The sequence below is a fragment of the Oryctolagus cuniculus genome, chromosome 1 (assembly GCF_964237555.1).
Source record: "Oryctolagus cuniculus chromosome 1, mOryCun1.1, whole genome shotgun sequence".
NCBI classification, from domain to species: Eukaryota; Metazoa; Chordata; class Mammalia; order Lagomorpha; family Leporidae; genus Oryctolagus; species Oryctolagus cuniculus.
In genome coordinates, this window is record NC_091432.1 from 83,986,365 (window position 1) to 84,013,260 (window position 26,896).

At 43.1% G+C, this 26,896-nt stretch overlaps 1 protein-coding gene and 1 long non-coding RNA gene across 7 annotated transcripts in view; one reads left to right on the forward strand and one right to left on the reverse strand.

Annotated features, from left to right (window-relative positions):
* Nucleotides 1-26,896, forward strand: part of FAT3 (FAT atypical cadherin 3) — a 682,631-nt gene that overhangs the window by 608,369 nt on the left and 47,366 nt on the right. For all 6 annotated transcript variants that reach the window (XM_051850335.2, XM_051850349.2, XM_051850359.2 and 3 more), the window contains 6 exons: nucleotides 12,568-12,957; nucleotides 15,524-15,738; nucleotides 17,102-17,239; nucleotides 18,122-18,265; nucleotides 21,190-21,387; nucleotides 24,210-25,008. In XM_051850335.2, the coding sequence (XP_051706295.2) occupies nucleotides 12,568-12,957; nucleotides 15,524-15,738; nucleotides 17,102-17,239; nucleotides 18,122-18,265; nucleotides 21,190-21,387; nucleotides 24,210-25,008 (1,884 nt within the window). The remainder of the gene's footprint in view (nucleotides 1-12,567; nucleotides 12,958-15,523; nucleotides 15,739-17,101; nucleotides 17,240-18,121; nucleotides 18,266-21,189; nucleotides 21,388-24,209; nucleotides 25,009-26,896) is intronic.
* LOC127492080 (uncharacterized) overlaps nucleotides 1-26,896 on the reverse strand; it is a 102,319-nt gene that overhangs the window by 40,417 nt on the left and 35,006 nt on the right. Inside the window, exon 3 of the long non-coding RNA XR_007921073.2 lies at nucleotides 26,347-26,455. This is a non-coding gene — a long non-coding RNA (uncharacterized lncRNA). The remainder of the gene's footprint in view (nucleotides 1-26,346; nucleotides 26,456-26,896) is intronic.

Sequence of the window (26,896 nt, forward strand, 5' to 3'; positions counted from 1 at the left end):
CCTTCTATAATTATTTCAAATAACACATGTTAAAAAATAAAATTTTGCTGGAAAATAACTTGAAAGATTGACTTCTTCCCCAAATTGATATCAAAGAATTATTTTCCATGTACATGATTTTTATAATAGCTCTTTTACTTGTGACAAACATACTCTGTGTCCTCTCAGGGGTGGGAAAACTTTTGTCTGCCAAAGGCCATTTGGTTATGTATATAATATCATTCATGGACCATACAAAATTAACAACAACTAGCCTGCTGTAGATTTGTAGAATTCAGAGTCCTGCCTGCACTTGCTTTGGAAGGCCCAGACCAAATGATCAGGCCAGTGTTCCCCACACCTGCAGGAGAAGCAGGTTTCAGACTGTTAACTGTTCTGAGAGAAGTGCTTCTGACAAATGGGCTCACAAACTCGATATTTTTTGAAATTTGTTTTTTTTTTCTGTCGATTTGCAAATATATTTCTATATGACATTGTATTGTAGTATTCTGTATACAAGGGAACCTCAAAAAATTCATGGGAAAATTAAAAAGTCAGTTTTGGGGTGTACAAAAATTTTTGGAAATCCAAATCTGTGCATATATTTTTCATAATAAACATTTTCAAAGAGCTTTTGAAGTATTCTGGAAAATGATATGAACGTACCATAACTTATTTAACCAGTCCTCATTGTGGGAAAATTAGGTATTTACCAGTACTTTTTATAAATGCAGTCTACTTAGATATAACTGTTATATCTAGGAATGGTTTCTTTATATTTTTAAAAATTTTTTAAAAAATTTGTTTATTTGAGAGAGAGAGAGAGAGAGAGATGTCTTCCATCCATTGGTTTGCTCCCCAAATGACCACAACAGCTGGTGCTGGCCCAGGCTGAAGTCAGGATCCAGGAACTTCTTCTGGGTCTCCCATGTGGATGCAGGGGCCCATGGACTTGGGCCATCTTCTGATTTCCCAGGCCATAGCAGAGAGCTGGATTGGAAGTGGAGCAGCCAGGTCTTGAACTGGCGCCCATATGGGATGCTGGCACTGCAGGTTGTTGCTTAACCTGCTGAGCCACAGCAACGACCCCTTTATTTATATCTTAATAATAATTATTCTTGATCTCTCCACAGCGTACTCTTTCAGAGGTCTTTAATTCTTTTAACATGTGCATTTGCAATGGGCATATCTGTAGCGTTTGTTCACCATCTGCATACATTGTGTTAACATGATCATATACTTGTTTTGGTCTTTTGGTTGTTTCTTCTGAAGTTCAGCATTCATTGCTGTATATTTGCCAGGCTGTGCTCAGCATGATGATGAGTATGGCACAGGTTTGTTTTTTTTTTTTTACCAAATAGGCACATTACTCTAGGAGGAGACAGGAGCTACTATAAGTAATGATAATGCAAAAGTAGAGTCAAAAGTCATATTAAAGGAACAGAGAAGGAATTGATGGAGGAAATTAAGCAAACTGTTCCAGAGGAGAACCTGCAAAAATATGTAGGTTTTGACCAACCAGAGAAAGCAGGGAGAGAGCATTCTGAGGAGAAGGCAAAGTACGGACCCAGCCCTGGCGATAGCAAAATGCCTTGCATCTTCAGGAGTAACTGGAGTAGACAGAACATGATGCCAGTGGAGCAGGAGATGACACTGGAAGCATGTCTTGGAACCGGACTGTAAAGGACTAGAATGCCATTCTCAAAAGTTTTGTCTTCATCTAAAAGAAGTGAGAAGTCCGTGACTCTCTGGAGCAGCTGGGCCAGGCCTGGGTCCAGAGTGTAGGAACCTCTGGTATGTTTGGCCAAGAGAGGATCGATGCTGTGAGAGCTGGTGATTAGGAGTCCATTGCAGCCATCTAGGTGAGGGTAATGTGGGCCTCATCTGACTGTGAGTCCTGGCCACAAGACACTTAAGGAATCACTTAGAGGCAGAATCAAAGGATCAACATTCCAATCCATGGAAGAGGGGAAGCTGGATGAAGCCACGCAGGAAACTCTAAACTATCCAGTATAAGTAATTTCTCATCAAATTGCTAAGCTCCTGGAGTGAGGAATGATATCTCTGGGACTCCACATCCCATCATCTCAGTGCCTAGAGTACACAAACAAGCAGGTGGCGCTTGGCAAATCCTTATTAAATGGGAGTATCATAGTGAGTGACTCCTGTGAGAAAGACACCTTCCAGTTCTCAAAACAAATGGTACTGTCTTTTAAGGATAAGGCCATTGCAAAGGAATGCAATGACATATTCAAGAACCAAAGCTTTGTTTATCATTTTTCTTCAAAGGATAATCCTCATGGCTTAAATAAGAGCATGACTTAATCACCCAGCCTGGGTCATAAAGACTGTGAAACCTAAACATGCTTGTGGGATTTCAAGTGCTGATGACTAGACATTAATAAAGGCAGGCTGGGGAAAGTTCAAAAACAAGTTATTAGATTTCCTGGGGCATGAGGTCAGGAACTGACTACACTGGGACATGAGAGAACTTAAAGGGTGACTAAAATGTTGTTCTAAGTCTTGATGAGGACAGTGGTTCCATGAGGACAGTGGTTCTGCAGAATTTTGAAGTTTGACACTTGAAATGCATTTAAATTACTGTAAATTATGATATTTCTATGAGATTCATCTAAACATAAGTGGTTAAAAGTGTTACTAGAATCAGAGGATTGAAATTGTTTCTAGTTATTTCTTCATCAGACACCTACTCCATGTAAATTCAAATGCTTTGATAAAAGGGAGTTTACAGCAATTTGGCACAGCCCACATTTTTTGTGTGCCACCTGTGAGCAAATCCTTTGCAGACATAGTGGTGAATGTCACAGACAAGACCCTGTAGAGAAGAAGCTGCAGCAGCTGCCAACATAAGACACCAACGCAAGCATAAAATAGCTATTGCTGGTTCCTTAAGCTTAAAGAGCCTGATCTCAGGGAGAAAATGGTTTTTTAAAGACCAGGTCAAAAATTATCAGTTGTTTTTTTTCATTTTCTGTTCTGTTCTCAGTGTACTCACTATGACTCTTGCAATTTGGTTTCTGTGCTGACGCTAACACATTTTAGCAATCTCAAATATAAAGCTGAGTTATTATGACACTGGGTTGTTGTTAGCTTTGGGGATTATTTCTCACTAAAATGTAAGAGTCTATGTAAGTATAAGCTGCAAGTATGAATTCTAGACATTTAACCAAGTGGTACGAATTTGCAGTGTTAAACTTGTTTCCCATCCAGAAGATTCCAGTAGCTCATTAACATGATCCAGTTTAATGTGGCTTTTTGCTGGGTTGATGCTGGTCCACACAGGTCCAGATCCAGCAACTTAATGAGCAGCTGAGTGGGCAAGTCCATTGGAAATAGAAATTAAATCAGCTCCATTTGTGTGGCTTGGAATTAAATAGGAGATAATCTCAGACCTAAACTGCCCAGGATTCTGCAATTCTTATGTGTTGTTTTTTAAAGACTATTTATTTATTTGAAAGAGTTACAGAGAGAAAGGGAGACAAAGAGAAAGATCTTCCATCCACTGGTTCACTCCCCAAATGGCTGCAATAGCTGGAGTTGGGCCAGTACAAAGCCGGAGCCAGGAGCTTCTTCTGGGTCTGTCATGTAGGTATAGGGACCCAAGCACTCGGGCCATCTTACACTGCTTTCCTAGGCATATTACCAGGGAGCTGGATCAGAAGTGGAGCAGCTGGACTCTAACCGGCACCCATATGGGACTCCAGCACTGCAGACCATAGCCTAACCTGCTGTGCTCTAGTGCTGGCCCCAGGATTCTGCAATTCTTATGCAAAGACCCAGGAAAACTAAGGGACTTCGAAGATACACTTGCATAATTTGGGCAGATCATGGGCTACAGGCAAGAGTTCTTATCTTCTAGTGCTAGACCACACTGGCTTCATTTTAAAGCATTTGCAAAAATTAAAGGAAAAGAAAGGAAGGAGGAGGATTGAGGGATAGAGCGGGGGAGGGGAGAAAGTATAGCTTCTTAGAACTGTACCTATGAAATCTATCCTTTTATATTAATAATTTTTAAAAATTTAAACTTCTATATACCCCCGTGTCCAAAAAGTCTACCTTCCCTTTCTCTCACTTAGCAATAGAAAGAAAACGATTTAGGAGCCTTCCAAGGGAGAGAATACAGATGTGTCAGGCAGCCCCTCCCAGGATTTCATAGCTTTCCCTGAAAAAATTTTATGTGCTATTTCTTTCCTCCAACCCACTCCACAAAATGCCACTACCTATTACTTCCTTTGAGCAAATAGAGATTTTAATCATTCTCTTTTTACTTGATTTTAATCCTCTGAAGGCCTGCCTGCTCCATTTGCCACAGTTAACGTGCAGAAACTTCACTTGCAATGATAGTCATACTTCTCTCAGTAGCCTGGCATTTCAGCATTTTAAGAAGCTGAGTAGCTCCACACTCATTAAATTAGGCTCAAATTGGAGAAGAGAATTACATACTTAGAAACACAGACACAAAATGATGGATTAATGTTATACCTTGATATAACACATTGTGACATGCAGTAGGAGCATTAGACCAATTAGCAAGCAAGTCTTCTGCTTGGGTTCATCTTTTCAGCTGGGCATGTAGCAAAAGGGATGGCAGTTTGAAGGATGGCATTTATCAAACCCTGTTGGATAGAAAGTTCCCACTGTCCTGACATTACCTGCATTCATTTAATAAAGACTGCACACCATTGCCTGGTAACATGGCAAAGACTCAAGTGCCATACCAAAAGTGCTGTCTCCAAATTGGCATTTATGCTTCTGACTTTATTGCTAAAAATTATTGAAATCCTTTGCAGTCATGTCTAAATTGGATTTCAAATGTGTTCCAAAAATACATTCTGCTCTTTTCTTGAAAGCTAACAAATCAGAAGTGATGCTGTTTAGAGTTTTTTGTTTTATTTTTTTTGTCTCGAGGCTTCTCCCAACCCCCAACACACAAACACACACACACACACACACACGCACGCGCACGTTTTCTTGATGTTGCCTCCATATCAGTCTGTTTGCTAACGGAGAGGAGAGGGGAACAATAAATTTCCCAGCTCCTCCTGGTGTGAATTCCCAAGATACTGTCAGAAACAAAATGTATGGGGAGGTTGGGGGAGCATGGGTCAGCATCTTAGGTGGGGGCTGGTGGAAGCTGGGAGGAATGGTTTTCTGTGAGGGTAAAGCAGAAAAACTGTCACCGAGTTTAAATTAACAGAATCTGCCTGCAGGGGAGCCATGGTCTTTGTGTGGCTGATTAATGTCAGCCTAGTAAACACAGCACTCCAACAACAGGGCTGGCCTGCTGGGCAGGGGCTTGGAGAACAGGGAATCTCCTATTTAGGGGCTCAGAGCCCAGCTGAGAGCCTCTGAACAGAGCTGAAAGAGAAAGTGATAGATCTGGAACACAGGCGATATTTGTAATTAGATCTCTGCTACCTATCCCAGGGAAGAAAGCACAGGTAGCCATTGAAAGCACCTTCCCTTCCGACCTTACTGCTGCACAGAGCTGCAGTGTGCAAATCCAACTCCTGTGTCTCCTGACTAAGCTGGCCAAAGTACCACGGCTTTGAAACCAGAGAGTCCGAAATCACCTTCCTCCCTAACTGATCTTTGGACCTGGAGAGGGGAAATGTCCTGAAATCCCCAGGGAGATAGATCAAGGCCTAGGGGCAGCAGGACTTTCCTTGGTGTTCCTCACGCTTGCCTAGAAATGCTGGTGGAACCAGGTGAGTCCATCAGCCCTTGGTTTAGGTCTCGGTGAAATGGATTTTGTGGTTTCCAGCATGTGCTCAGAGGGAAGGCCCTGCATGCATTTCCGGCCTGTTTTTGGTGTGTGTTTTTGTGTTTGTTTTTTTTTGTTTTTTTTTTGTTTGTTTGTTTGTTTTTTTTTTTTTTGCATGTTGGCAAGAGCAGTGTGCCATATGGCGGGGTGGAAGTTGAATCCATAGGGGATGTGTGTGATTTGAAAACCTAGGTGGTGTATTTGTGTCGATGGCTGCTGTGCTGCCATAAAGGCACTCTTGTGACACTGAGGGAGTATCCCGAGACCATCGTATGAGCCAAGGCAGCTTCCAGAGTACACAACCTATTCTGACACCCAAGCAGGGCTGTTGGTTTCCAGGTGCAGACTTGGTCACCTCTGCAGCCCTGTGTGAATTCACCCCAGGAATTTATGTTGAAGAATTTAATCTTGCAGCCACTCCAGAAATAGCCAGGAAGCATTCTAAAACTTGTGCTCTGGAGCCTGACACAAAGGGGCCACAAGAGAAGAGGAAAGCCTTCTTGTTTATAATCCCAGCACTGATAGAATCAGAGGTTGATGTTTATACATCACAGGGTGGTTGTTTTGAAAGATAAATAAAAGTAAATGATGGAACTTTGCAAAAAATGGACTCTCTGGAATGAAACCAAGAATGAGCTCTCAATGCTGACCTTTTGGTTAAAGCCACATAATGCAATTTATGTCATCCCCTACAGATACATGATTTTATTGGTTTGCTGGGAATTTAGGCTTAAGGGAAATTGCATATTGGGGAAGTAAAATGTTTAACTCTTATTTTTGCCAAGTGCCTGTTCACTTGGTAAGGTGTTAAAATAGAACACACACGCAGTTAGGCTCTCTGTTCTAAGAGCTTACAGTAACAAAAGATGTGTACAGATGATTGTCATAGCTAATGACCCCTGACTAGTGGCTGTCTTCATTTAGAACATTTAGGATCAAAATGGCGCGTTTTCAGCCTACCAAGTTGTTATACTATGCATCTTATAAATCTTAACGAATAAAGCAAAGTAGAGCTTTTTTAAAAAAATTCTAAATTTAAAGTATACAGATTTCATATATTTCATATATAGAGATTTAACAACATAGTACTACTTCCCACCCCACCCTCGATCCCTCCCAAGTTCCCATCTGTATTCCTCATTCCTTTCCTATTCCCTCTCTTAATTTTTGATGATCTTTATTTTACACTCATAAGATGAACCATACACTAAATAAAGAATTTAACAAATAGCAAGAAGAAAAAAACTGTTCCCCAAGAGTTGACACAAGATTGTTTACAGGGCTGTAAATAGTCATTGAATCTCAAAATATAAATTTCACTCTGATGCATTACATTTTTGGTACTCTGTAGGTTACCACAGATCAGGGAAAACATGTGATACTTCTCTTTTTGGGACTGGTATATTTCACTAAGTGTAATGATTTTCAGTTAGATCCATCTTGTTACAAAACACAGGATTTCATTCCTTTTTACGGCTGAGTAGTATTCCATAGTGTATATATGCCATAATATCTTTATCCAGTCATCCGTGGATAGACATCTGGGATGATTCCATATCTTAGCTATTGTGAATTGAGCTGAATTAAACATGGTGGTACAGATTACTTTTTCATATGCTGAATTATTTTCATTTGGGTGAATTCCCAGGAGTGGGATGGCTGGATCTGTGGTAGGTCTATATTCAGATTTCTGAGGTATTGCTATACTGTTTTCCACAGTGGCTGCACCAGTTTACATCCCCACCAACAGTGATTAGGGTACCTTTTTCCCCACATCTTTATCTGCATTTATTATTTGTTGATTTCTGTTTGAGAGCCATTCTAACTGGGATGAGGTAAAACCTCATTGTGGTTTTGATTTGCATTTCTCTTATGGCTAGTGATCCTGAGCATTCTTTCATGTGTCTGTTGGCCATCTGAAATTCCTCTTTTAAAAAATTTCTGTTCAAGCCCTTTGCGCATTTCTTAACTGAATTTATTATTTTGTTATTGTTGAGTTTCTCGAGCTCTTCATAGAATCTGGATATCAATCCTGTATCAGTTTCATAATTTGCAGTATTTTCTCACATTCTGTTGGTTGTCTCTTCACTTTGCTGAGTGCTTCATTTGCAGTGCAGAAGCTTCACAGATCAATGTAATCCCATTTCTGCATTTTGGCTTTGATTGCCTGTGCTTCTAGGGTCTTTCCAAGGAGTCTTTGCCTATGTCAATGTCTTGCAGAGTTTCCCCAGTGTTTTCCTCAGTTAATTTGATGGTATTGGGTCATAAATTTAGATCCTGTAGCCTTTGGAGTTGATTTTTGTGTAAGGTGTAAGGTAGGGGTCTTGTTTCATTCTTCTGCATCCCATTTCCCAGCACTATTTGTTGAAGAAACTGTCCTTTCTACATGGATTGATGTTAGCTCCTTTGTCAAAGAATAGTTGGTTATAGATGTATGGATTGATTTCTGGAGTTTCTATTCTGTTCCATTTGTCTACTTTATTTTTGTGCCAGTACCAGGTTGTTTTGATTATAACTGCCCTGTAGTATGTCTTCAAATCTGGTATTGTGATGCCTCCAGCTTTGTTTTTATTGTATAAGATTGCTTTAACTATTCTGGTTCTCTTGTATTTCCATATTTCTATTAACATATTTTTTCTATATCTGAGAATGATGTCATTGGTATTTTGATGGGGATAGCATTGAATCTGTAAATTGTATAATGGGACATTTTTATGATGTTAATTCTTCCAATTCAAAAACATGCAAGATTTTTCCATGTTTGTGTCTTCTTCTATTTCTTTCTTTAATATTTTTTAATTTTAATCATAGAGATGTTAGTTTTTTTTTTCTTTTAAGACTTGGACTGTGTCTCTCCATTCTCTCCTAGCCTATAGGGTTTGATGCAAAGTAAGCTGAGGGTCTGAAAGTAATCTGGCATTTCTCTCATACACATTTTAGAATTTTTATGTTTTACTGTTTAAAGTTTGACTACAATGTGTCATGTTGAAGGTCTTTTCTGGTCATGTCTATTAGGAGTTCTGTGTGCCTCCTGTATTTGGACATCCCTTTCTTTCTCCAAATTAGGGAAATTTTTTTTATTTCACCAAATAGGCCTTCTAACCCATTCTCTCTATTGACACCTTCAGGAACTCCTAAGACCCATATGTTGGGTTGTTTGATAGTATCCCATAAATCTCCAACTTTTTAAAATTTTTCTAAACTCTTTTTTTGGTCTGAGAAATTTCCATAGATGTGTCTTCTACCTGGATATTCTTTCTTATGCCTCACCACGTCTGTTGTTGGGGATTTCCAGTATATATATTTGACATATTGAATTATTCATTTCTAATATTTCCATTTTATTTCTCTTCAAAATCTCAATCTTATGGGAGAATTTTTCTTCTATGTTATATATGGATTTCTTTAACTTGTGAATTTGCTTCTCTTTGCTTCTCAGTAATCCTGATTAATTTTTTAAATTCCATTCCAGATATTTGATCAAACTTATCATCTTCACATCCTAATATTGAAGTGTTTTGTGTTTCCTTGGGGGAGTCCTGTTTTCTTCCTTGTTCTTATTTCTTGAATTTCTGAATAATAAATAATAATAAATAAATTTTTGTTTATTTTTAGGCATTTATGGAAATACTTGGCTTTCTCCTCTGATGGCTTTTACCTTTGAAGTATGCCTCAGTGACTTAGTGGAATGTCTGTTCTTTCAGAGAATACCCAGAGGCATGTGTTGGGTGTGGCCAGGGAGCTGTCCAGGGTGGATTAAGTATCCAGGGTGACACTCAAGTTGGGCATGGTAGATCTCTTCTTTTCAGCAAGAAGAGGGGTCTGTTCACCTTTGTTGGCATAATCACACCCTCACCTCCTCTCTCCCAAGTTGATCAATGCCTGAGGTTAGCCCGCTACACTCAACCATGCTGCATGAACTGCACAGAAGATCTGTGCAGTACTCAGTGTGAGCACAGATCCTGCTGCAGTGACCCAACCCAGACAGTCAGGGAGCTCTGAATGTGTGGTGCCGCACACAGTGACTGCCCAGAGACCCAGCTACACCCTGCTTCCTATCACGCAGTCACAGACTTCCCACAGTTCAGCACACAAGACTCCCACAGTCATAGGATATAGAGGATCCCCTGTACCCGGCTAGCCTGTCCCATCCACAGAGAGACAGAAACGTTCCCAGAGCTAGCCGCCTGTGTAAGCTCCACTTTGGCGGTTTGAGCCATGAAGCTTGTGATTTGTTGAGAGGCTGGGGCACTTCACTGTCCTACACGGGTGCCCAGCCCCATTTCAATCCTCCCAGCCAGGCTCAAAGTATCCTCTGGTAGAAATCCTGGATCATACACATGCAGAAGAGCCACTGCAGCCACTACTGATGTCAGAATGGTGCCTTCTCCCTGCTTATTTTCGGGCATGCCAGCAAGAGCTGCCACAGCTGCTACTGATAACACAATGGCACCCTCTCCCAGCTGTTTGCTGGGTGATGTTGTCAGGGGATGCAGAGAGAGAAACATGCCCTTTTTTTTTCACTGAGTTATGTGGGTATCCTGCCCCTCCCCCCAAATTTGGTCTCCAGGCTGGACTCAAAGACAATGTACCCTGCCAGGCTCTCCCTCTGCTTATCACCAGTGGCATGGGCTGCACTGTCCTCACCTCACTCCCCAAAGCAGGAGCTTCCTCCAGCTCTCCACGGTCGGGGTCCTGTGTTGTGTCCATGCTCAGTGCTGCATGTCTGCACCTTCCACACTGATCAAGGTGTCCCTCCTCATTCTGTAGAAGTTCCACTGCAGATGTCTCTCCAGCTCTCCCCAGGAATGCACTTCCTCCACTTTTTTGCTATTGTTTTCCCCTAGCCTAATTGAACTTTAGAAACCATTTTTTTTGAAAGGCAGAGTTAGACAGTGAGAGAGACAGAGAAAGGTCTTCCTTCCATTGGTTCACCCCTCAAATGGCCGCTACGGCCAGTGCACTGTGCTGATCCGAAGCCAGGAGCCAGGTGCTTCCTCCTGGTCTTCCATGCAGGTGCAGGGCCCAAGCACTTGGGCCATCCTCCACTGCCTTCCCGGGCCACAGCAGAGAGCTGGACTGGAAGAGGAGCAACTGGGACAGAACCGGCACCCCAACCAGGACTAGAACCCGGTGTGCCAGCGCTGTAGGCAGAGGATTAGCCTAGTGAGTGATGTGCCGGCCCTTTAGAAACCATTTTAAAGTGCTGAGATCACTAGTAAAGATAATTAAATCAATCTTCAGAGCCAGAAGTGGATCCAATCAGCATTCACCAATTTGTTGGTTGCTGATGGACATTGCCTGGCTGGTGTTTTAACTACAATATTTTTAACACTAAGATGAAATGATATTTTGGTAACAAAGGGCATGGCTTGAAATAGTAGAGCAGCAGAGTACTCTTGCAGTAGGTCCTCTTACTTCCTGGCTTACTGGCTTACTCTAGCTTACTGGCTCATGGCTTTATCTTTTCCCTCTTCCCTCTGTACTACTGTCTGTGTAAGCTGTCTGTATGTGGATGACCCTCCAATTTACAGCTCCAGCTTGGGCTTGCCTTTGAACTCCAGCTTCTCTAACTTCTTACTTGACATCTCCATGGAAATTCAAAAGCTGATCTCAAACTTAAATTCATCTAAAATGAAGCTTCTGGTCTTTCCTCCACAACCTAGTCTTCCTGCAGCTTTCTAGTTCAGCTAAGGATAACTCCTTCTTTCCAGTTGCTCCGGCCAGAACTGAAACATCTCCTGAATCCTCTCTTTCTCTCACATCCCACATCCTGCCAGGTCTGCAACATGAAAACATTCTTTTCTCACACCTCCAAGTTCCGAACACATCCAGGGCCCCTCAGTTTTCACACCTGTGTACTCAGAATAGCTCTGGAACCCAATCCTTTCTCACCACTTCCAACACTGCCATCTTGTTCAGGTCACCACTATTGCATGTCTGTGTTCCTACAGGAAACTACTCCTGTGCTGCTTGCTTCCTCACTGGCTGCCCTTCAGTTTGTTCACAACATGCAGCTGGAAGGCTCCCATTAAAATTTAAGCTACATCCCATCACTCTCTCTCAGAGCCATCCAGTGTCTTCAACCTCAACACAACAACCTCACAAGGTTAGAACAGAATCTTGAAGAAACACTGAGCTCAGAACCTCTGTCACCTACAATTATTCCTGCCTGGTAGATTCTACGTCAATATGTTTTGATGTAGTTACTAATTAATTTCTGTTTCTGCAACACATCTTTACTCACCTATCAACATCTGAGAATTTTTCTTAAAAGATTTGTGTGTATGTGTGTGCAGGGGCTATATATTAAGAATACCTGACTGTTTCTGATACTTGATGTCAATATTTTCTCAATTTCTTTTTTTTTTTTTTATTAGACAGAGTTATAGACAGTGAGAGAGAGAGAGAGAAAAAGGTCTTCCTTCTGTTAGTTCACTCCCCAAATGGCCACCATGGCTGGCGCTATGCCAATCCGAAGCCAGGAGCCAGGTGCCTCCTCCTGGTCTCCCATGCAGGTGCAGGGCCCAAGCACTTCAGCCATCCTCCACTGCCCTCCCAGGCCACAGCAGAGAGCTGGACTGGAAGAGGAGCAACCAGGAATAGAACTCGGTGCCCATATGGGATGCCGGCGCCATAGGCGGAGGATTAGCCATGTGAGCCACAGTGCCAGCCCCTCAATTTCTTTACCTTTTAATTTAGTTGTATATTATGTGGCCCTTCACAATTCAGCACAGCCCTAATATTTCAGGGTAGAGTGGTGGTCATTCTTACCTGTTCACCTTCTTGTGTTGTCTCCACAGGTATCAACAGGAAGGTTGTGTATTCCTTAGCAGACTCTGCTAATGGATTCTTCTCCATTGATGGCACATCTGGCATCATTATCCTGGAACAGCCGCTGGACCGAGAGCAGCAATCTTCCTACAACATCAGTGTGCGGGCTACCGACCAGAGTCCAGGACAGTCCCTGTCCTCTCTCGCCACTGTCACCATCACCGTCCTCGACATCAATGACAACCCACCTGTGTTTGAGAGAAGGGACTACCTGGTAACAGTGCCTGAGGACACATCCCCTGGCACCCAAGTCCTGGCTGTTTTTGCCACCAGCAAAGATATTGGCACAAATGCTGAGATAACGTATCTCATTCGGTCTGGGAATGAACAGGGGAAATTTAGAATCAACCCAAAGACAGGTGGGTAAATATAACAGACTGGGAATTCAGGACTTTACTCTGTGCTGCTTATTTCCCTAATGCTCTCAATAGCTTTTGTGATGGCCTCTTTGTTCTCCTTCTTCCTCACTCACAGTAGAAACAAATGTTTTAGTAGCAGAGCTGATGAGCAGACCCCATAGTGCCCTCCACGTTTCTGTAAGGGAGACCCCTGCAGAACATCAAGCTCCTAACTGTTGGGTCACTTGGAAAATTCTTACACTCCAAGTTGGCTCCAGGTTCTCTGGATTAGAGGGCAGCAATGTGGTTCCCCAGTGGGGAGTTGAAATAGTATTTGCATTTCGAGCACAAGGGGTTTATTTGTTTTGCTTTTTCTGTTGTATATGTGTGTATGCATGGATGTGTGCTCAGATCCTGTGCACATTTGTTGAGAAATTCTTCTGGAGATGAACATCCAGTGGCCACTGTCCACACGTAGATATCTACTCTGGTCACTGGGCAGGGCAGTCATTGATCAGGGACGTACACAGTGGCAAGCAGGAGTCCCCAACCCAGAACCCTGAGAGGACTTTTATCAGTCTGGTGCTGTGTTGGACTCTGCTCATGATGTCAGGTTAGAACACAGCCATTTTTCACCAGTCTTTTCAGGCTGTGGGGAAATATGAGCATTACCTAGGGGAGAAGTACCAGGCCGGGGGTGGGGGGGACAGAAGAAAAAGAGAACATTCAGGCTTGCTCTTCATCAGTGAGTTCATGAGGCTCTTTGGGTATAAAATGATAATTCAGAAAACAGATTTGTATATTGTATGAAGAGTAAACATACCCACTCTTGTGTTGTCATGGAGTGATTAGATTTCCATTACTAGGCAAGCCTTTTTTGTGGATATTCTCACTCATTTACCGACTCTCCTATGACTAGTCCAGGCAGTTACCACTCTACGGATCTCCTTGCCTTTGAACATCTTTTCCTCATCGTGGAGGACACATGCACCTGTGGAGCAAGTGGCAAGGGGACTCTGTCCTTTGTGATGATATTTGGATGATGTTTATTAAAAACTACCATAATTAGCAACATTCAGCACTGCAAATGACCCAGGTTCCTAGTAAATCATAAAGTATATCTCACATTTTCCAAATGAGAAAAACAGAGCTTCAGGGAGGTTCAATAACTTTGACAATGTCCACCGTTAGAAGTGAATTATCCAGGATCTGAATTCAGATCTTCCTGACTTAGCAATGATGCCCCAACCTCGATACCCTCTATAACACTGCAGTGCTCAGAGAATACAAAAAAAAAATGCAGAAGATATAGTCTCACTCTTAGATTTAGGAAGGTGCAAACATTGATGGAGGAATTGCATTGGTGCTTCTCTCAGCAATAACTGTGGTTAAGGTCATTACATGAAATTAAAATATGTAGAGATATCCCTCATTTAAGTATGTGTTAGCCTGAGCCTGTCTAGTTATGACTGTTGTTTATGAAAACCATGAGAAAATGGTTAAGTATTACTTAAATTTAGCACTGGACAATAAGACTTGGATACATAATAAGGCACTTGGGATGGGGAGTGGTAAATGGGAAGAAAGAGGCTCTCCTTACAGGTCTGACTTTGTTTCTCACCTTAATAGCCTATTAACAGTCTTAGCGACTAGGGAAGTTCTCTTTCTGAAGCCATGAGTGAACATGACCTTCCCACATGTCCTAATGATTGTTTTTTGGGTGAGAGAAAAATGTACAGGCTTGAGGACTATTCTGCAGGCAGCAAAATCACCAGCTACAGGTTGTAGAACGCAAAATTGGCTTACATCACTAGAAAGGGTTAGGATGGCAAGGCAATAGTACTCAATGAGTTTCTCTTAGAAGGGGCACCCAGCTAGCAGATTTCACTTATTCTGCTGGCATAATTCAAGCAGCTCCATGACATAGGCATTATAATATCTGTTCTATAGTTGTGGACACTAAATACGCACTTAATATTTGGCCACTGGGCTGTCAGATTCCCAAATAGTTTTCCTTTTTCATTATGTCATTATACCTTGAGGTTCTGAAATCTTTGCCCTCTTTGTACCTTAATAGTTTTAGATAGTGCATTGTAACTTGGCAAGGCATCTTTGTGTTAATTCAGTTCAGTTAAGTCTGCAAGTATTTACTTGCTGAAAAGGAGCAGGGTCACACCGTCACAGCCCTCTCCCTACAGCCCATTCTCGAACTTTCTGGGTACACATAAGAATCAGGAGATACTTATGAAGGGATGGTGGTTGGTACCATCCCTCATCACTACTTCCTAGGTACATTAGAGTGAAAAATACCAGATGCTTTCCAGCTGCTTGAGAGATATACAGAAATGGTTACGAAAAAAAAAAAAAAAAACTTCATTTCTTCAGTGTTATATTTGATGGATAGTTGTGCTTTAACTGACAACATTAATCACACTTCCAGAATGCTTTCAGTACAGCATTAAATAAACAAACTCCTGAATACCTAAAATCCCTTGGCTAGAGATGATGTTATAAATATTGCCGCAATTATGAAATGACTGACCAGTGTTTTTCCTAATCAAATGAAGCCCCCCATTTTTCTTCAAAGGGAGCATTTCTGTCTCTGAAGTCCTGGACTATGAAGTATGTAAAAGGTTTTACCTTGTGGTAGAAGCCAAAGATGGAGGCACCCCAGCTCTCAGCGCCGCGGCCACTGTCAGCATCAACCTCACAGATGTGAATGATAATGCTCCCCAGTTCAGCCAAGATGTCTACAGTGCTGTCATCAGTGAAGATGCCTTGGTGGGAGACTCTGTCATTTTGGTAGGTGCTGGGAGGTAACTAAATGTCTGTGAGCTGTCACTCTCAACAGAGTAAAGAAGGAAGCCAAGTCTACCCAGGACTTTCTTCACACTTGGCCCTTTCAATGCCCATGTGTCCCAAGAATGCTCGTTAGGAACTCATCTTCCAACGGCCCCTTCTCCAATTTCTACCCTAGAATGAGTCAGGTAGATAAACTGATATGGTAAAACAGACTGATAATCACTTTTCTCCCAGGAATGCAAATATTTTGAGGAAGCAAAACTGCCTATGGAATGAACTTCCAATGACGGTTCCTACTAGTTTGGGAACTTAGATGGTAAGTTATTGGATGGCTAGAAGGAAGAAGGTTCTATAGGGTTTTTTTTTTAGATCAGTTGCAAGCACAGTGAATGAATATTGTTAATAATAGTGTACTGTGCATTTCAAAATCACTAGAAGAGTAGATTTAAAATGAGCTCATCACAAAAACAATATGTGGGTGATGGATATGTTAATCAGCTTGATTTAATTATTCTACATTATATTCATAAATCATAACATGACTCTGTAGTCCATAAATATACATATGTAACTAATTTATCAGTTTACAGCAAGAAAGTTATTAGTCGGCTAAGAATAAATAAACTTCCATTTCCCTCGTCAACACACAAAGTGGAACAGGTATGAATGGGAGCAAGTGTTAAGTGGATTGCCCACTCTTGTAGGAGCTTTCTGGGAGGAAAACATGCCATGTGTTCTGAGGACTCAGATTTAATTAAACCACACATTACGTTTTGCAAACAATTAAGGCCCATCTTTGCCATCCCTAGGGTGGGCAGCTCTCTTCCATCCAACTCCTCTCATGGCCAGTTTCTGCAGCATCAGGTGGCCTGTGGCTACAGCCCTCTAATGTCAACAATGCAATTTTTATCTATCAGATGTGGACTCCCTGGAACTTCTCTCCTTCCCAAGCAGTGCAACACTCTGTCTATTTAAATTCTAACATTACCATCATGTTTGCTGTGTGGCTTCCCTAATATGTAAATGCATAGGTTTAGAGAATGCCTGACTCGGTGGTAGAAACCATTGTTTGCAGATTTGGAATAGAATCAGGAATGCATCTTTATCAGTTAGCATTGCCTTTTATCCTAGTTACAGCATCAGGCCATAGACAGTTAAAAATTAACGTAGAAATAAAAGGGGGGCTCTTGTCCTAGTGCTGCCTCTCTTCAGTCAGCCCATCAACTGTGCCACTGGGGACATCATCACTGCCATTGGTGAACAGAGCCCCTGAGAAAACTTTCATGGCCATGCCCATTTCCCTCTCACATGCCCAATTCCCTCTCACATTGTGTCTTTTCTTTTTCCCTTGTTTTCCATGAAGCTAATAGCAGAAGATGTAGACAGCCAGCCCAATGGACAGATTCATTTTTCCATTGTGAGTGGAGATCGGGACAATGAGTTTGCTGTGGATCCTGTCTTGGGCCTTGTGAAGGTTAAGAAGAAGTTAGACCGGGAACGGGTAAGCCCCTTTAGACCAGCTCCCTTCTCGCCCACACCTACGCCTTCACTGGAAACCGGGGCATGGGCCCCATGAGTGTAATTCTCAGGTTCTCCATTCTAAATAATTAGAGTAAGCAGGCATGGCCTCGAATGCAATGTGAAGTATCTGGGTCAGACTTTGAAAGAACTTTCTGCCAAGAATAGATGCTGGCAATTTCTTACTTATGCAGACTTGAAAGGAAAGGCAAATATGGATCTTTCTGGATGTTTGAATTTCTATCTCCCCCAAAACAAGGAAGCAGATTTCTTTCAGTGTTGGAATTCTAGAGTCTTGGGTTCATGAGTAACTTTAGCCCTGGGTAAGCAGGAACAAAAGGATTACTGGAAAGTATGTAGATCAAACAGAATAATCCAGAAAATGTCTCTGTCAAAAGTTAAACTAAGTCTCTAAATATTGTCTTTATTAACCAAAAGTATGGAAAAGTGTATCATTGTAGTGATGCTAAGAAGAGATAAACTCTACAGGACAACATATCCCCCAAACTTCAGAAATACTGGTACTGATAAATAAAACAGATTAGCAAGAAAACTGTTGAACAGAGACCCATAGTCATCATTCTACTTGGGGAGTGGTTTTGTACCCCAGGAGACTTAGGCAGTGTTTGGAAGGGCAGAAGATGATACTGACTGCTGCTTGACTAAGTCAGGGAAGCTGCTAAGTATCCTACAATGCACAGATCAGCCCCCAACAACAAAGAATTACCCTGCCCCAAATGACACTAGTACAAGGTTGAGAAACCATGGTCTGGAGAAAGGCACCATGTTAACCTATAGTTCCTTTCAGTGTGCACGGAAGGGAGAAGTGCCACACTTCTCTACAGTGACCTCTCTGCCTTGGCAGGTGTCAGGATACTCCCTGCTGGTCCAGGCGGTAGACAGTGGCTTTCCTGCAATGTCATCAACTGCAACTGTCAACATTGATATTTCTGATGTGAATGACAACAGCCCAGTATTTACACCTGCTAACTATACTGCTGTGATTCAGGTAAGCAGATCGTCCCTGCTAGATACTTGTCCTAATGCATTTAGCTTTCTTCCTGTGCTTTTGGTTTATTCATTATGGCTTATTGTTACTATCATTCACTGTTAACTTATCTCATCCTAGGACAGGTATTAAAAGAGCCTGATTTTTCTAACACGCTGAGTAATCAACATTGATGAAGAGCCATTATGGTTGGGTTATTTCCAGTACTGGGTGCTTTATGCATAACTTTTGTTGCCAAAACAATGCCATAATGAGGAATGGTGGGTTTGCTCCACCTTATACTTGAAGGAGTTGAGGGTCTGTGATATTAAATAGTTCATGCAAGATCATGCAGCTACTGAGTGGCAGAGTCAGGATTTGAATCTTTGTCTTCTGCAAAGAGGAGGAGGAGGAAGCAAGGGAAGGAAGGAAGGAAGGGAGGGAGGGAGGGAGAAAGGAAGGAAGGAAGGAAATAAATTTGTATCTCCCTTTTCCACATAATAGGTTGCAATTTTTTGTGATATTCAGGCAGTGGAGGGAGATTGATGTGAACCATCTCATCAGTCAAAGGGAGATTGGGCATCAGGATGGAGCTGCTACTCATTAAAATTAATCTTCCATAAGCGATTTGTTTAGCACTTTAAATCCACCTGCTCTTTAAAATTAGACTGCAGGATAGAATAACTTACTGCTGATAATCTGCTAGCAGAGGGAATGACTTTGCCTCTGGTCAGTTTTTTCTTTAGAAACTATTTTATGAGCACAGTACTAGGTGCTGAGCTTCTTCTATTCCACAACATTTCTAGAACCTGGAGCCCCAACTTGAGGAAGGTCAGGAATTCCAGACCAGGAATACTACAGTGTGGAGGACTTAGAGGAGACAGAGGTTGACATACACATTTTGAGTAACCACCAATATTCCAGAGAAATCAGCTCTCCCTGGATACAATTTGGCTCCAAAATTGACTGCAAGGACTCCCAGGCCTGGGCAGAAGTTAATGAGACTGGCCCAGGCCTTAGAGACCCCTTTATTATAAACTGAAGACTTTGAGTGTGGCTATCCATAGCCACCCTCCTCCCAGCCCCATGCCACTGAGCTGTCCAGGAATCAGGCTGGGAGGCCTGTTCCTTCCCCAGTGGCAGTTTGAGTTTCCTCTCCTGATGCTTTTTTCAGCAGCTCTGTGTTCTGATTGCTCTCCTACTTCCACAAAGTTTGACCCCAGGGTCTACATCTCCCGCCATTCTCTCTCAGCTGTCTCCACAACTGTTGCCCACAATGGTGCTTACTGCTTCTCTGTGCTTCTGTGTGCTCACCCCAAGACAAAATAGGCTTTGCCTATTCAGCGTTCAGTTTTATGACATGCATGCATCAGTTTGATAGGCTGTTTTCAGATGCACCAAAAGAGGCCAGAAGTAAAAGAGCTGAGTGCCTCAGCCCACATGCAGTGGCTGGCCCCCCTCTCCATGGGGCCAGGCCTGTCTGTGTTGTATTGCACCTTTCTTTCTCAGATGCTGACCCCGAGGGCACACATATTCAATCAATCAATCTCTCTCTCTGACTCTCACTCTCTCGCTCTCTCTCTCCTGCTCTTCGATGAAGGAAGCAGCCTTTATAGAGTGAGCAAACAAACCAATAAATCTTCTGTTTTGTGTGGTGCTGAGTACGTTGTCAGTGTGAAACAGTACATCTCTGCTGGGCAGAGGCAGCTCCAGGACTGATTCCAGAAGGGGATGGTGCCCAGTTCTTGATGACCAAAAGGGCACTTGAAAGAATGAGCAGAACAAAAGGGCACTGAGCTCCTTTTATCTTTCTCCTTCAAAAAAAAAAAAAAAAAAACCCTATCTCCCTTTTCCAAACCTGGAATGGCTTCCTTATCCCAACACATGGTTTTCATAAGCCTAATTCAGCACATAAACCTGGAGTGGGCCTGCCCTCCAAACTGCAGTGTATCACCAGCTCCATCTCAGTGACCCAAACCATTTAATCCTCATGCTGATGTCTTCAGAAGGGCTGAGCTAATAAAACTGACTTGGGGCCTGAGCTGTGGAATCACGCATGCCTAAACAGAGTGGGCCAAAGACACCAATGCCTGAGCTATGGAGGATTTATCACAGCATTTTCAAAGGCAGGATAACCTTTGACTCAGGAGAGAACAACAATGAGTCTTTGTGTTCCCATTTTTGGGAAAATGCAGAGGGATTGTGAAAAATAATGCTCACATAACGGCAACAGGGCTTCCAAAGATTCAAACGAAGTTCAGGATTTACTTTCTCTTCATTCTTAAAATGCAAAGTATTCTACTCCCTTTCCCTTTCCTAAAGAAACAGCAAAACTGGTTCTGAGGTTAAGTGTTTTATTTCTTTTAACTTTAATTTCCTCTAGAAGTGCATTTTAGCTTCTCAGTGAAAGAAATTCTAAATATCTAAAATTTTCACAAACGTTTAGGCTTAATGAACTAAATTTTTATAAAAACTTCCAATAGTATCCCTATTTTCTACCTGAAATGTTCCTTTGTACATTGACTGGGAATTTGCGAGCATGCCCCCAAAAAAGTCCAATGTTGTGATATCATTGGGTCTCAGCAGAATCGTGTTGTGTCAGGTATGAGGAAGCACCTTTCCATCCCAACAGGGCGATGTTGCCTTGGCCTGACCACAGCACAAAGGCTGGTGAGCACCATTTATTCCCAGAACTCTTCAGGAAAACTCAGGGCTTTGCAGCCTGAGGGAATACAAGGAGTCCCCAGCACCATGCTTGGCATCTATAAACCCACTCAACCCAAGGTCCAAGAGTCCCATCTACAGAGAGCTATCTCATGGGGCAGGTGTGGGGAGGCAGCTGAAAGCCATGTTCTAGCAGAGCACTTCCACCATAATGATGGGAATTTTTAGATATGAGGAGAGAGATAATTTTGTCTTCCTTTTTACTGCACCCTTTTATGCAGGAAAACAGGCCGGTGGGCACCAGCATCTTGCAGCTGCTGGTGACAGACAGAGACTCCTTTCATAACGGGCCTCCCTTCTCCTTCTCTATTTTGTCGGGAAATGAAGAGGAGGAGTTTGTGTTGGATCCTCACGGGGTCCTGCGCTCAGCAGTGGTCTTCCAGCACACAGAGTCTCCAGAATACGTGCTGTGTGTCCAGGTACAGCCTACTTCCCTGTGTGCCTTGTGCTGTCTTTCTCTCCTGCGCTGGCTTCTCTGTCCATTGGCTGTTTTCTCTTTGTTGAACAAGTCAACGTAATTCATTACCATGCAGGAATGTTCCCCTTTTAATCTCAAATTCAATTTCACACCAATAGAAGCCGCCTATGTGTGTGTAATTGAACAGGGAGGAAGGAAAGCACCATTGTTCGGGAAGGGTGTTCCTGTAGAATATCCCCAGCAGATACTCACTGGACTTCAAGCTGTGATCTAAAGATCTTAGAGCTCTAGCAGGCCCCCAAAGATAAATCACTTGCTGCTTTATACCACATATTCCTTACCCACTCACCAGACTTGGGGAAGCTGGCCCCCAGTGTCTTAATCACAGTTAGCTTCGTGGCCTCTGCTGGGTGAGCCTTCCCCTGGGTAGATGGGAACGGACCAGTGAATTAGCTGGCAAAGGCTCCCTCAGAGGATCTCAGTTCTTAAGGCCACTGGCCTGTGTGAAATGAAATGGGACAAAAAGGCAAAAGTGGCAGGCATGCAAAGGGGCTGGGCAAGATCAGGAAATGGGAGAACACCCCTAAGTTCCTGTGTTTGAACTCTGTCAACACCAAGATTTAGATCCCATCAATGAAATGGAATGACTTCTGCTCACAGTTGCCCACTCTGTGGTCAACTGAGATTCATTATACATAGTGGCACTGATAGCATTCTTTATATGTGTACATCACTGAATTCTATATATGACCTCTTTGGATAAGTTAATGACTGCTGTCTCTCAGTATGTCTGTGACTTCAGTCGCCACCACTTCTCCAACAATATTATGTAAATAATTTTATTTCACAGTATAAGTAGGTACTCCATTGCCAGAAGAGATTTGCAGCACCCTCTCACAGAAGCTAGGATAGTCCTTTGAGGATTCTGTCTACTTGTTGGAGAGCAGATACATCATCTTGAGTTTAGAATCTCCATAGAGGCTTCTCTCCTCCAAGTCCTTCATATTAAACCAGCACCAAGGCTGGGTTGTCTTCCTTCATAAGGTCCCTGTGTGCATCAGTTGTATTCCCTTTGCAACTGCCCTTCCTTATCCTACCTTGTCCCATACCCATACTGTATTGCTGCAGGAGCCTCCTTGATGATTCCTGTGGCTTCAGCCTCATTCTCTCCTTATCTGTCCCTACACCACTTCCACTTCCAGATCAGTCATTCCATTATTTCCCTAAACCAGGCATCAGCGAACAATAGCCCCTGTGTCAAATCCCGCCCTCAGCTTCCCTTTATAAATAAAGTTTTATTTGGGCACAGCCTTGCTCATTCATTTTCATATGCTCTATGGCTACTTCTGTGCTGTCAGCACAGAAATAAGTGGTTGTATTAGAGACCATGCAACCTGAAAAGAAGCCTAAAATATTTATTATCTAGCCCTTTTAAAAAGTTCGCCGATCCCTGCCCTAAACTAAAATTATCTGTGACTTCCCAGGGCTTGGAAGAGGCCCTGCAGGCTGAATACTGACCCTAGACTTTCAAACTTTAGATTTCAGGGTATTTGCACAGACATCAGCCTCCAGTCTTTCTCTGGCACAGGTTCATTACTGTTACTTAACACTCAGCAGCTGTATTCCTTCCTGCCATCTTTCTGGCCTCTGGCATTTGAGTGGGGCAATCCCTGGCCTATAATTCATCACTGTCCTTTTGAGGCTGTCCACAGTTTGACTTCAACCTAATTTGCCAAATCATCTCCTTCTACATTAATTTTGCTATTTCAGCATCTTTGGTTTACCAAATGAAGTGTGTGGTGATGATAAGAAGGAAAACAGCAACAATCACAGGATCTATCACATTCTGTTTTTCTATCGGTTTGTCCTGTGCTAAGTACACTGCAGTAACTCTTCCCCTTTTAATCCCACGATGTAAGAACCCAGTGAGGTCAATCCTATTGTTTTAATCATGTTAGATATACTGAAAATTGAAGCTCAGAGAAGGTCAGGAATTTATTCAAAGGCAGACATGCAATGAGTGGCAGAGTCAAGATTCACACTCGGGTCTGAGTGATACCCAGACACCTGCTCTTTTGCAGCCTTCCACATTCCAGTTCCCACCCACCAGCACAGTACAGGCTGTGTGGTCTTAGATTTTCAGACAAATGCCCTGTGGACTCAGTCATGGGAATCAGTCCTTCTCCTGAATCCTCACACCCTAAAGTCTCCTCCACGTATGTGGCAGGTATGAAATAATAATCTATTGTCCAAGTGGTTGTTCCATCAGTTCTTACATGAAGAAGAGGGAAAAAAGGTTTTAAAGGGCTGGCTATTTTTCCCTTTGGTGTACCTTATTTTTATTATAACCCTTACTCTGATGTAATTCCCACTGAAATAATGTTTCTCAAGTGTGCAGAAAGGTGCCATCTGGCCCAGTCAAAAAGAAAGAATCCAACAGAGAACATAGATTCCTTCTCCAATTGAGAATGCCATTTTATGAGTTTTCCCCAGGGTTTCTGTCCAAAATGAAAACAAGCCAATCCGTTGTGTGCATGTTGGAACTTGTGACACCCCATATCCTGCTTTCCTATCCACCCCCAGTGGCTTTATTGTGTTGACACATTTTATTGTCCATAGCAAGGTGCACATATGGGGACTGAAGGTGATAAATCACTCCTGTTACTTAAATTCACCTCCTCAGCATTTTTGACAATCATGGCAGGAGATGGAAGAAAAAGCAAATGTAGTAAAAGATACAGATGTCTGCTATTTATTTTTTTAATTATTAGGGTTTTTTTTTTTCCTTCGTTCCTTGTGTTTTCCCCTTTTTGGTTGTTTTAGGCAAAGGACTCAGGAAAACCCCAGCAAGTCTCTCAGTCCTACATCCGTGTGCGGGTCATCGAGGAAAGTATCCACAAGCCCACAGCCATCCCTCTGGAAATTTTCATTGTCACCATGGAGGATGACTTTCCTGGTGGGGTCATTGGGAAGATCCATGCCACAGATCAAGATATGTATGATGTGCTCACGTTTGCCCTGAAATCAGAGCAGAAAAGCTTGTTCAAAGTCAACAGTCATGATGGGAAAATCATTGCCCTGGGAGGCCTTGACAGTGGCAAGTATGTCCTGAATGTGTCTGTGAGTGACGGCCGCTTTCAGGTGCCCATAGATGTGGTTGTGCATGTGGAGCAGCTGGTCCATGAGATGCTACAGAACACCGTCACCATCCGCTTTGAGAATGTGTCCCCCGAGGACTTCGTGGGGCTACACATGCACGGGTTCCGGCGCACCCTGCGGAATGCAGTCCTCACCCAAAAGCAGGACAGCCTGCACATCATCAGCATCCAGCCTGTGGCAGGCACCAACCAGCTGGACATGCTGTTTGCAGTGGAGATGCACAGCAGTGAGTTCTACAAGCCAGCCTACCTGATCCAGAAGCTGTCCAATGCCAGGAGACACCTGGAGAACGTCATGCGTATCTCAGCCATCCTGGAGAAGAACTGCTCAGGGCTGGACTGTCAGGAGCAGCACTGTGAGCAGGGCTTGTCCCTGGATTCCCACGCACTCATGACCTACAGTACAGCTCGCATCAGCTTTGTGTGTCCACGGTTCTACAGGAATGTGCGCTGCACTTGTAATGGTGAGTGCTGCTTAGAAAGCTCCTCCTACCTCCCAGAATATTAGCAGCAGCCTGGATTGCCATTACTGGCATGCATGCATAGAATCACCCAATCAGTTACATTTTAATTGACCACCTACTGTATGCCCAGTAACTTTGACAGATGCTGAGGCTATATGATTAGATGAGACAAGCTCAGACCTTGCTACCATGTGACTATAGCTTAGTGAGCTGCACAGCCAGGCAAGCCAGTGTCATAAGAATCGTTAAGAGAAGCACAGTCCTATAGGAGGAGCCTGTGAGAGGGAAGCTTTCCTAAATGGAATATCGTTTAGGTTGAGATCAAAGTCAAGAAGGAATTCAAAAGAGGGAGGGAGAGTGTTCCAGACCAGGAGCAGCTTGTGTGAGAATGGCTCAAGGGTAAAAGAAGAAGCTACACTCAGGAGATTGAAAGAGCTTTCCCTTTGGCTAGAAGGAGTGGGCAGTGGTGATAAATGAGGCTTGAGAGCAGGTCTAGCAATCACACAAGGGCCATTAGCCAGAATGAAGAATTTAGAAATTATCCCAAGGTGGTGAGAGCCACTGGCTGATCTGAAGTAAAGAAGTAACTGATCAGATCTATCTTCCAACAAAGAGTCCCCTAAGGGGAATGGATGAGAGGGACCAGACCAGAGGCAGGGAAGCAAGTTGGGAGTCTGTTGCAGAGGGTAAAGGCAGGTCGATTTGCTTTAGTGAGAAATGGGGCCCAGATGTCTGGGAGCACAGTCGGGATGGATTCAGCCCTCAGAGCCGTGAGGATGAAGGGGTCCTGTTGGTTGATGGAACTAGAGCTGCAAACGTTGACCCTCACTGATCAAAGGCCATAGCTACCCAGAATCACACATCCACAGCGGTCAGTGAGAAGCATACTACTTCTTTCCCTTCTTTTGACTTGTGGAAACATAAATTCACTGAGTACTTCTAGGAATATGGTACCCGAAGGGTTTCTGGCAAGCATGAACTTGGTCCAAGGGGACGTTGTCCAGAAGGGAAGCCACTGGTGGAACACCCCTTTAGGTAACTGGGAACAGGCAGGGCCTCTGCCTCCTCCATGCAGTTTGGAGAATGCTTTGATCAGAGAGAAGCCCTAGGGATCACAGCTCCCTCCAAGAGATACTGTGACAGCCTCTAGCAGCCAGAAGCATTGCTGCCACTCACTCTGTAGCACCCAGTGAATTCATCAGCCAGACATAGTGATGTCCAGACCTGTGGAATATGTCAAGTAACAGTAACTCACAGCATACATGCTAGGTACAATGCATTTCTGGCAGATGCCACCAACACACAGGATTTATGAATGCCAGCTGTCCGGGGCCATACCTGGTTGTCTTGTAGGCAAACTGATTTATGTCCCAAAGTTGTGCTAGGGCCTCCATGCAGTGATTCACAGCAGTGCTCATAAGGGGTTCAAGACAAGACACGGCAGACCCTGCAGGAGAAGAATACCAGTTAATTAATCCTCATAGTCGGAAGACTCATTTTTTCAGCAAACATCCGTGGAGGCAGCAATGTCCTAGGCACTGAAGATTCAAAGTGAGAGAGAGACAGCCGCTGCCCTTAGGTGCGGGCTGACTTCAAGTCAGCTTAGCAGCCCTTTGCTGTAGTGATGTTCTAGTCAGTGCTAGAGAGTGATAAAGGACAGTCCCTCCTGTGGCCAAAGAAAAGCTTTCTGTGATGTTTGTACGCGGGAACCACCTAAAGGCTGCATCTCTGTAGATACATCAGTTCATCAAGAAGAAACAGGGAGGGAGGGCTTTGCAGACTTCCCTCAGAGAAAGGATTTAGAAAGATGATTTTTGTTGGGGTTTGGAGGGCTGGGGCTTGCTCACCACTTTGCATAAAACACTAATGTTCTAAACGCAGTAGGTCT